This window comes from Mytilus galloprovincialis, chromosome 7 (assembly GCF_965363235.1).
Source record: "Mytilus galloprovincialis chromosome 7, xbMytGall1.hap1.1, whole genome shotgun sequence".
Taxonomy (NCBI): Eukaryota; Metazoa; Mollusca; class Bivalvia; order Mytilida; family Mytilidae; genus Mytilus; species Mytilus galloprovincialis.
The window spans coordinates 82460465-82472590 of NC_134844.1; the positions used below are offsets into that span (position 1 = coordinate 82460465).

Consider the following 12126-nt stretch of genomic DNA (forward strand, 5'->3'; position numbering starts at 1 on the left):
GTCAGATCTTCAATGAAATGAATGCACCAAACAAACAATTAACCCCTCCATCCAACACCTCACCCTGTATGTCATCAAGGATCAAAAAGTCAATATCTAAAATCTTGACACCTTAAAACAAAGCTTACCTTTAGGTTTTCTATTTCCTAAAATTCCTATACCTGTATTAACATACTATCAACCTTTAAAATCATTACCATAATATCGATACATTATAAAGGCAATCAGGAGGCTCAAGATGGAAGGCATTTTTTATTTTATTTCAAAATTTGTATATAAAATTTCATTTTGAAATTACAAAAATGTTTTATGGATGTCACATTTCACAACCAGAGTTACTGCCATTTATTTTGTATATGTACTTGTAAGCACAATCATTTTATGTTCCTGTTCCTAGTTAGTAATTGTTTTGATGATTGCCAATCTTATTTACTCAACAGGTATTTAATGCTTTGTAACCTTTAAATGTTATAAACTTGGGTTCTTGGATTGTTGTCTTATTATTTGGTCTTAAAATCAAACAAAGTATACTAAGCCTCAGAGAAAATAATTAATCATTTTACCCATTTGTAGTTACAGTTATTCATGTCTTAAAAGTTGTATGCAATAATCTGTGAAAAAGTCCTTTTACTGGTTTATATTATACGGTTCATTTTTTTTATTTTGGACTGATGAAATTTCTTCAATGACCTGACACAAAGAAGAAGTTGTCATTTTGTACAAAATAAGGAATGAATCTCATCATCCTTAGCCTCATAGTAAAATCTATGGATGGGAAGTATTCAGTGATGGATGATTAATTATTCCTTCAGGTTAAAAAACATCAATGGATATAGTCATCTTTTAATAAATTTCATTGATTTGTAATGGAATTATTATTGAAGACCTAATACAAATTACTATGAGGCCACTATGGAATAAATCCATGGACTTTTTGGAAATTCTATGAAGCAATTCAATTTCCTTCAATTGGTTAAGAAATAAAATGGAGATCAAAAGTGCATATAGTATGAATCACCTTATTCAACATCTAAGCTTCCTGTCAAGATGTTATTTTTTATACTATATAATGTGGAATCATTAATATTCGTTGGATACTAATTTTCATGGATTTCGTGGGTACAGGGGAACCACGAATTTAAATGCTCAACGAATTACAAATTTTCTAAAGGAATGAATGCAGTTTTTGCCAAAACCACAAAATTAAATATCCATGAGTATGCAACTATTTCTGTAAACAAACAAATTGATACCCAAAAATTAAATGAATCCACATTAGTGTAATATGACATATGTATTACTAACCTATTGCTGCATTGGCACTTTTGACTTTACGATTAACAATTTCATAAGCTGTCTGAGCTGTGAACTCTGGTGGAGGGGGAGGGGCTTCCTCCTCCTCATACATTGACAGGTCTGGTGCAGTCACTGGACGATCTCTTATATAGCCTGCTTTGGCTCGATACAGTTTCCGATGTGAATTGATCAGTTCTGATTTTAAATATCTGTATTTTAATTTCTGTTCTCGGGCCTAAAATACAAGTTAAGAACAAACAAATTAAATACCTGTCTTTACGGATCTTGTTAATATATAAGTGCTTTAAAACTGTCTCTTAAAGTGACAGAACAAGTAAATATTTGTTCTTTAATCTTCAGATTTAATCATTTTCAAATATCCGTTATTTTCATGATAATAATAATTTTAGTTCAAATGAGTGAACACTAGAAAAAGGGAGACAACTGAATTTCATAAATGAAGAAAAAGAAATCAGTTAGCTTGTTCAGTCTTTATAGGTGATTTAAAAAAAAAGGAAGGGGTCAATTTTCATCAGAAGTGATTGACATACTTTTGTAAATTATCTAGCATTGCACAAACAAAACAACTGCTTGAAACTAATAATGAAAAAAATTAAAGCTGAATCATAACAATCTTTCATATACTTTAACCTCAACATATATATCAGTCCTACTTAGCTGCAGAGATGAACATGCTGGTTTCTTACTAAATTACTAATAACACCAAGGTTATAGGTCACAATGGAAAAATTGCAATCAAAATTTATATGAAATACAATTATCACACAACCATAAAGTCTAGCAAATTTAATTAAAAATAGTCATAGTACATTTTCATGTAATACAGACACTGAATATATACTAGCCAAGACAAAATCATATATATAATGTATCTTTTTTCTATTGTTTACATAGAAAGACTTCCATGAAGATTATTTTTCAACGAGTTATAAACATAGCCCTACTTCAAAAATATATGGTACAGGCATTCTGTGTATAGAATATTTACTCAGAGGAACAGGAGCTAAGTCTTTATTTACCAAGTTTTAATTTTGAAAAGTCAATTTGTTGAATTTCCTTCAACTCAGCAGTTATGAAAGATTAAATAAATTAAATACATAAAATGTTTGTTTACTATAGGTATAATTTGAACATATGTACTTAGTTTTAACTTAATACAGTATGACCACAAACTTCTTTAATCCAAAACTTTAAACAATCTCATTTCTATGTTCAGTGAACCATCAAATATTGGTCAAAATCCTAATTTTGGCAAACACTTTCACCAGTTAACTCCAAAACAAAATTATGCAAAGTTTGAAGTTGATGTAACCACAAATAACCCAAAACCAAAACTTTGACCACCTTAATCTGATAGGGATGGACACATGGATGAACGCACAAATCAGGAAAAAACAAAATACTATCTACAATTGTAGACAGGGTATATTGATGTGGATGTACTAACTTTTTCTTATTTCAAAATATGTAGCTCTACAATAAAAGTTATATAATGACCAATGCCTATAAAACATTAACACTGAACCATAAGTGAATGAGAAATATGTCATTCAATTCACTATTTTTTCATTTTAATCTGATGGCAGTAATAGCCCTTTATAGAAAATAATCTTTTGTGTTTCATGTACTTTTTTTCTATAATTATTTTTTTCCAATCACTTATGGTACAATGATTTTTTTAGCTCTTCACAACATTTTAAAACATTCTGTTTACCCCAGAATCAAACATTTCAAAAAGTTCATCAGAAATGTTTCTTTCCTGTTTGAATAAAAAATATACATAAAAATTAATATCCTGTATTATACCCTTTGGTATCTTTCGTCTCTCTTTTATAGAATATATAACAGATCCAATTTTGTGATTTTAATGTTAAAATATGAACCCATCTTGAACTGCTTTGTTGACCATTTAGAGTGATTTGAGTATAGTAATATGGTCACCATGGTCTTCCTCCAAACAACAGTAAATACCTTGACCAATCAGTTTGTCTGTTTGGCTGTGTGAGATGTATAAATTCACAGCCACAACCAGATAGTATTGAGATGTTAAATCTGATGCTCCTGTAGATTGAGCATCAGGCACATTAAAAGTATTCCTTGTAATGAATTCTTAAAAATTATCTACACCAGCTGTAATCTAATTCTGAATGTCAGTTCTGGAAACATTTAGAGCTAGAATGTCAGTTCTGGAAACATTCCGAACTAGAATGTCAGTTCTGGAAACATTCAGAACTAGAATGTCAGTTCTGGAAACATTCAGAACTAGAATGTCAGTTCTGGAAACATTCAGGCTTAGAATGTCAGTTCTGTAAACACTCAGACCTAGAATGTCACAGTCAACAATAATCAAATCAATTGATTTCTTCTAACATGAAAAAATCAGAGAAGGGGAGATAATCAGCCATTTTTAAAATTATTTTTTTTACATGAGTATTCACTATTGAGTTATTGCTCCTTAATAATATGTAAATTTCAAAATGCAACCCTATTTCATAGATTTCTAAAAACGCCACAATGAAAAAAACACTAAAGGTCTATTATAATACTTAAAATAAGCAAAATTCCAATGTATATTTAAAAGAAATTTATTAAAAGTAAATCTTCTAATTATTGGATAGTTATGAGCTGAGAATAATTTTTTACATTTGGATACATTGTATAAAGTTGACCAAAAAGAAAATTGAATCTGAACTTAGTTTTTAAAATTCAAGATAGACATTAAAACCTTGTGTTTATCATACCACATGTTTAAATTGCTTGGACAGTTGGTTCAATACATGTAGAAAACAAAGTACAACACCTTTTTCTTTAATTCCTAAAGGAAAAAAATGAGTGTATTCATACTTCTATTCTAATAATTTTAAATAACTTCACAGTACTATTTAATGTTGATTTAATTGATAATAATGGTATATTCTTCAGGTTTATTTTGAAGAAAAGATAAAATGTTTTCAGAAAGTTTACATCTAAAAAAATAATGTTAATTTATCAGTAAAAAAATGTAAATAAAAATGTTTGAACAACTGAAAAATAAGCAAAATATCTTAAATGGCATTCCCTAAACATGGTAATGTTTTATGCTAGATTCTGATTGTAACAGCCTCTTCTGTATCTACTGTAGGATCAACAGTTTTTATATTAGACATGTGAAATTCTAGATCTTACCAGCTGAATTCTTGAGTCTCCACAGACGACTGGAGGTTCTCTGAACTTTGACACATCAAGCTTTTCCTGTCCAAAGTCCCATTCTTCAGCAAGGTACTCATTATTAAGTCTGTCTTCTAACTTCTTATCATGATGGGATAATAGACGCTCAAAATCTACCAACTGTAATAATAATACACCAATAAAATCAAAATATAGACGCTCAAAATCTACCAACTGTAATTATAATACAAGATCATATAAAATAATAATAATAATTATATAAAATCAAATTATAGAAGCTCAAAATCTAGCAACTGTAATAATCATATAAGAAACTGTTATCACAGAGATATGTCTCCCTTTTTTGTAATTTTGATAATGCAAATGTTGAAATAAAAAATAGCAACACTTTAACATGTAGGTTTAGCAAATATTCAAAGTCAATGAACTATGACTGAAGGTACATGGCTAAACAATCTCAATGGAAATGTGATGTGCCAATGCTAATACAACTGCATACCAAATACCATTGACTTATAATAAGTATTTCTCTTTAAACAAACCTAAACACAAATTAGTACATGTAAACTGAGCAAAATTTCAAAGTCAATAAACCATAACTGAGGGGGAGGGGGAGGATATACCAAGTATCATTGACCTACCACTACTGGTTCCCCATAAACTGACCTAATCACAAACAAATACATGAAAACTAAGCAAAAGTTTCAGTCAACAGACCATGACTGAGGGGGTGGGGCCAAATAATCTCCATGGAAATGAGATATGCTGATGCTTATACAACTGCATACCAATTATCATTACTTTACCACTAGTGGTTCCCCATTAACTGACCTAATCACAAACTAATACAAGAAAACTAAGCAAAAGTTTCAAAGTCAATAGACCATAACTGATCTGGGGCGGGGTCAAATAATCTCCATGGTAATGAGATGTGCCAATACTTATACAACTGCATACCAAATATCTTTGAATTACCACTAGTAGTTCACCATAAACTAGACCTAATCACAAATTAATACATTGTTGATGCCGCTGTCACCTACGGAAACAGCATACCCATATCTTTCTCTTTGACTCCGTCAAGCAAGACAAAAACTTATTATAGATGCAAAAAAATTTCTAACTGTAAAAGATATATAAAAGTCAAATAAAGACGCTCAAAATATACCAATTGTAAAAGTAATATAAACTATTGGCACAGAGATATGTCTTGCTTGTCGGCAGAAATTCAGAAAAAGACAATCTGATGGACAGCAACATTGCTCATAAATTCAAAGTTGCTGGACAATGAACTTTGGGCAAGGTTTCCAAATAGTCGTCAACATGATATGTACTAATAGTAATGCAACTTGTTGAAAAACATCATTTATCTATCACAAGTAATAACTATCATTCTGACTTAAGCAGACAACTTAACAATCATTGAAGCCTCAACTGTTGTCGCTAAGAAAAGAGGAACACCTTTGTCTCATTTTCAGCAATTAAATTGAAGGTGAGACAAAAATGGAGATCTATTATTTTGCCAATTAGACAACTATATTCATCAAAGTCCAAATGATGTGCATGAAAAAAACTTAAGGTCACTGTTTGGTCTTCATGATGAGATAAACCAATACTGTATAGGGATCTATGAAAGGCCCCTAAATGACAAAAACCAATACTGTATAGGGATCTATGAAAGGCCCCTAAATGACAAAAACCAATACTGTATACGGATCTATGAAAGGCCCCTAAACGACAAAAACCAATACTGTAAAACAATTTGTTTATTTATGCAAAAGCCGGGTTTATTTATAAACAAAACTCAAAACAAATTTGGCAATCATCAACATGGTTCTGTTAGTCCAGTAACTCCTATGCGTCTTATTATGTTTAATCCTCACCTGGCAAGTCATATCAGGCACACACAATATTTTGTCATATCATTTGAATACAGTAAAGTAATGTTTGGAAATTAAAGCAATTATAAGCTTTGAATATTTCTAGACTGCAATCCATTAATATTACAGAATATTTCTGACATTATTTTCCATTTCCAGGATGAATATTTTCATTGATGAAGATTTTGAAACTGGCCCAGATATATCAACGATTTTCTTAAAGTCTACATGCAGTACTTACATCTTGATATTCTTTCATATTTTGTATTTCTTTGTACACAAGAATTTAGTATTTTCATTTATTCCATAAGAAAAGATGCAATATTAGATAAATTCCAATAAAATGTACCATTATATTTTTATTTACATTCCTTTACATTCTTGCAGAATACACATTATTACTTCCAAGGTTAATATACAGTTAGAGAGTATATTTAACTCCGCTTAATCCTATGTTATTACTGTTATTTTAATCCATAAATTATATTATAATTTCATTCTATGAAAACCTCACATTTAACCAATGCTCAAGAATAGACAACTTCTAACTACACATATATCAAAATCATTTTTCATGTAATCCTAAACAATAATAATATCCTTTTAGTAAACTTATTTCTTATTTGTCTTACAAGGTTTTCTATATTTACTGTGCCACTTAAAATGAAAACTTTAGTGTAATACAAATGAGTTTCAAAGTAGCATATTGACAAAACACAAAATATTTTAACAAATTATCAACACTTTTAGTCTTTTATTTGGCATACAGTTAATGAGTGTAGCTGTTTGTTCTATTATTCCCATTATATTTTTCAATGTTAAAAAAGTAGCGATATTTATCTGTTGAACAGTACTGTTTCAAAGTAACACTTATACCACAATAGGGTACTTTGAAGACTTAACAATAGACACCCTGAAATTAAAAATTTTAAAAACCAGCAATTCTAATTTAAAAAATAATCAAGTGACATACCATATTTCAAATGCCATTTTACTTTAAAATGTTTAAGTTGAATAAGATCAAGAAAAATGCATGATTTTTTATATCCTAAGTAGGGGCCCCACCATGTACTGAAAAAGTTTTATGTTACAACAAAAATGATGTTACGATTATGTTACAAAATAATAATATTTACAACAATATCAAGATTAAAACATTTATCTGATTTAACAGGATTTATAAAATCTTAACTTAAAGCTCAAATCTTATTTTAAGCCAATAAGAAAAGACAAATATGCAAAGACCTTTAAACTTATCACCTTTGTTTTATCAACTTTACAATCTTTTCAAAAAGAGCTTGGCATTTTTTCATTGGGGGTCTTTTACGGTGAATGGCTTCAAGACAATTTATCAAGTCATGTTTTAAAAGAATAGCAAGTCATGAGATTTTATTTCTGTAGTTGAAGAGAGCCAATTTTATTTGCAAGCAGACATTATAATTAATCAATATTTTTTTAAATTTTATTATTAAGTGCACATTGCACCAATTAAAAGTACTGAATTTTTATCTTAATATGTAAAGTTAATCAAATAAATATATGACTAATTAAATATTGAAGCATGGAGGTCAAGCATAGGAGGAGACTTTATTTGGATGCTACAATTTCATCTGGGGTAAAAATCATAAAATTTGGCTCAGTGCATGGAGCACAAAAACCATGCTAGAAACATAAAATCTAGCATTTTGATTGTTTGATTTTGGAGTACTAGTACAACCTTGTGGCAGCTTTATACGACCCCAGAAGTCGAAACCTGAACAGTTCGGGCAAGTATGGACACAACGTTTAAGCTACACATCTCTGAATTTGGATTGCGATCCAATTTTTTACATAATCTGAGTTTCTGACACAAAACAAATGTCAAGATCATACAAATCTATTGCGCAATATTGTGCAATTAAAGAATTCTTCTTTTAACTTTTCAAAAATTTGGAATTTGAGAAATTTGAAAAAAAAAAATGAAAACTACTACACTACCATCCCCCTTTTTTGCAATAAGTCCAAAACCTGACATTTCTTTAGGTGCATGTAATACCACCAAATCATGGTACGTCACATCCGGTTGTATATGAAAGTAGGTCTAAAAAAACATTCCCTTGAATTTGACAGTTGTAGGTAATTTATCCTACATTTTATTGCAGTAAAATCATTTATTTGTCATAAACATATGTCTTGGGTATTTCAAAACATTATTTTCTATTTGGGATTTCAATAGAAAATTTTGTAATCTTGAGGTTACATGGTGACTAAACCTTGTACACAGATTAAAATAAGGGGAGAAATTTGATTGGTTAACTTCCAATGATGGTTATTTCTTATATGCAATGAAATGTTATGTGATTTTTTTTTCTATAGAACTGGACAGGATAAAACTTTACTCATGCCAAGTATTTCTTTATTTGAAACAAAGATTAATTCTGCACATTTTTTTGAAAAGTGCAAATTTAACAAAGACTAATAGGGGAAAATCAATGGTGGTATTACACCTTTATACATAATATACGAGTAGTGTAAGGGAGGTAAATCTGAATATACCTAACATTGTATGTAAAATATTTATTTCTGAATTGTCCATTGACCAGTAATACCTAGTTTTTCCCCTTTTTTGCCCCTTATTCCAAAACGTTTTGAGATATAAACCCCCAAAATCAATACTAATCATCCCTCCATGGTATGGAAACTTGTGGTTTAATTTCAGAGAGATTCATACACTTAAAAACGTAAGTAATTGTTTGAAAACTACAAAAATGATTATTTTAGGCCCCCTTTTTGGCCCCTAATTCCTAAACTATTGGGACCATAACCCATAACCCCAAAATCAATCCCAACCTTCCTTTAGTGGTAATACACCATCAGGTAAAAATTTAAAGAGATCCATACACTTAAACACAAGTTATTGTCTGTAAACTAGAAAAATGCTTCTTTTTGGCCCCTTTTTCCTACATAATTGGATAAATTAACCCCAAACTGAATCCCAGCCTTCCCTGTGTTATATGGAACCCTGTGGTACACTGTCAGAGAGATCCATACAGTTACACACAAGTTATTGTCCAGAAACTAGGAAAATGCTTGTTTTTGGCCCCTTTTTGGCCCTTAATTCCTATACTGTTTGCCCAATAACCCCCTAAAATAAATCCCAACCTTCTACTTATGTTATTAAACATTGTGGTACAATTTCAGAACAATTGAAATTCTAAAACACAACTTTTTGTCCTGAATCTAGATAAATACTGTTTTTGGCCCCTTTGGGCCCCTAATTCCCAAACCTTTATGACCATAACCCCCAAAATCAATCCAAAGCTGTCTTTAGTGGTTATAAACATTGTGTTAAATTTTATTGATTTCTATTTACTGATTCAAAAGTTATTATCAGGAAACAATCCGTCTTTGGACAACGCTGACAACGACGACGACGACAACGCTGACGTGATACCAATATACGACCAAAATTTTTTTAATTTTTGCAGTTGTATAAAAAAACTGACTCAAAAGTTTTATGACCTCAAAGCCAGAACATGTTTTGATTTTATTTTCAATAGATCCAAGGGGGTATAACTGTGTCTCTCTTCAGTTCATAATGTTTTATGAGTACAGTGAGTGCTATCTGATATCAGGAACATATATATTAACTAGTTAGATATACTGTTCCCAGCTGATATCTACCAGGTAACCAGTAATTAAAAATATACAGCGAAAGGTTTTCCCCATTAAGGAGAGTAGTATCATTCCCTTTCACAAAACCTAAGAAAACTTTGATGGAAATTTTCCTTACACAATTAGTGTTGTAAAATTTCAAACTATCGGCAAACAGGAAGGTACTACATGGCATTTGTTACAATACCTTACTTGCTACAAAGCAACATTATCAAGCTACAGACCATATATTAGAGTATTCCCTTTAATAGGAGCAAATAAAACTTTTGATGCAAAAATTCCATGTACAAGGAGTGTTGTAAAATGTCAAACTACTAGTGAAAATGGGTGGATATAAGGCAGTTGTAAATAATTGCTGACTTCATACAACTCAACAATATAAAGGTGCAGACCATTTATCAAAACTTTCCACTCAGTATAAGCAAAGAACACTCTGATGGGAATTTTTCTTTTGTATTGACTGACCAACGGAGGGAAAAATGGACTGACAGATGGACAGATTAGATGTAAATAAGAATAATTCACAAATGTCAGCAGAATGTAATTTTGAACCTTTGTTGATTATGTTACCTTATTGGTACAAAAGAAGCATTTGTTTATGGTATCTACAATTACCTTGAACAGATCTCCTTCTTTTCCATCTGCTTTTTCCATGCTGTCAAATGTGAATTCTTCATACAAATCAGCCCTGTAAATACACAAAGATGTCTAACTTTCATCAACACTTACTCTAATAACTCTTATCTTTATAATCTAATCCCCTAATTTTTTCTGACTTCAATTTATTATATTTGTTTTAAATGATATTTATTATAAGACAGAAATCTGTCCTTCTTTCTAATCTAACCAATAATTATGTTAGTGGAAATGTCTGTGATAAAACACAAACAGAACACAAATATCAAGAGATTGTAATAAAAGGACATTTCATTTGAGAAAAAAGATTCTATCATTAAACTGAACCTTATACCGTATACAGTGTATGCAACTTTTATTAAATGCAAGACAAATGTAGATACATGTATCAACAAATATCTAGAGATAAAAATTCTGATACTGTAAATTCAGAAATTATTTTGAGGTTTTTATTATAAATGCGAATTATGCGACTAAGTGAGTATCGCAATAATAAGAACTCTTGTTTTGATAAATAAAAGATAGATCTGTATGTTACTAGGTTGTTCTGAAATCGCATTAAATAAAACTCACATTCTTGTCCATTTTTGAAAATTTCAATAATAAATGCACACAATAATTTCTGAATTTGCATTGACTGATATTTGATAGCTATCTTCTTGACATTGTACTGAATAAAGTTGAGAACAGAAATGGGGAATGTGTCAAAGAGACAACAACCCGACCAAAGAGCAAACAACAGCTGAAGGCCACCATTGGGTCTTCAGCGAGAAACTCCTGCACCCAGAGGCGTGCTTCAGCTGGCCCCTAAACAAAAATGAATACAAGTTGAAGAATGTCATTTGAAAGATTAAAATAAGATGTGATAACGATTTTTTTTAAGAACTTTTCCTCTCCTATGCCAATTACATATAACTACATATGCGGAGTGCATCTTACCATAACACAAGATCTAGAAATTCAAACAACTGCATCCGATCTGGCTCTTCAAAATGTACTGACATATGTTTGACCCTGTGCATCATCTTTAGTGGTGCAATACTTCTCCCACACATCTGTTATCAAACATTAAACATAGTTATTTGTGAGACACTCATTGTCATTTACCTTTTTTGGCATCAAGAATACTTTTTAATTTAAGTTATATAAAAAAAATACTACTACATGTACTACACAGATAGTTGATAGAAAATATATGCAGAATTTCTTCAAGACAGTATTTTTTTCTGTGTTGTATTCTGCAATTTTTTTTGTCAGTGGTTTACCAAGTCAGAAATATGACAGAAATATGACAGCTGTTTTCCATTTGGAAAGGTTACTAGAGCTTATCTGAATTGTAAACAGAGTTCTAACAGAGATAAAACTGAATAAATAATTCTAAATTTTTCATTTCTAACATAATATACCATCTTAAATTATGACCTTTTATATGAAATAACGTGTCACCAGTCACATTAATACCCAAGTCTGC

The 12126-nt window shown here is 30.5% G+C and overlaps 1 protein-coding gene across 5 annotated transcripts in view; it reads right to left on the reverse strand.

Annotated features, from left to right (window-relative positions):
• Positions 1-12126, reverse strand: part of LOC143083802 (uncharacterized) — a 51432-nt gene that overhangs the window by 15281 nt on the left and 24025 nt on the right. For 4 of the 5 annotated variants that reach the window (XM_076260167.1, XM_076260168.1, XM_076260169.1 and 1 more), the window contains exons 6-9: positions 11595-11710; positions 10635-10707; positions 4483-4644; positions 1306-1531 (exon numbers count right to left, since the gene is read on the reverse strand). In XM_076260167.1, the coding sequence (XP_076116282.1) occupies positions 1306-1531; positions 4483-4644; positions 10635-10707; positions 11595-11710 (577 nt within the window). Of the gene's footprint in view, positions 1-1305; positions 1532-4482; positions 4645-6606; positions 6732-10634; positions 10708-11594; positions 11711-12126 lie in introns of those variants that run through there. The other variant, XM_076260171.1, reaches the window with a different exon arrangement.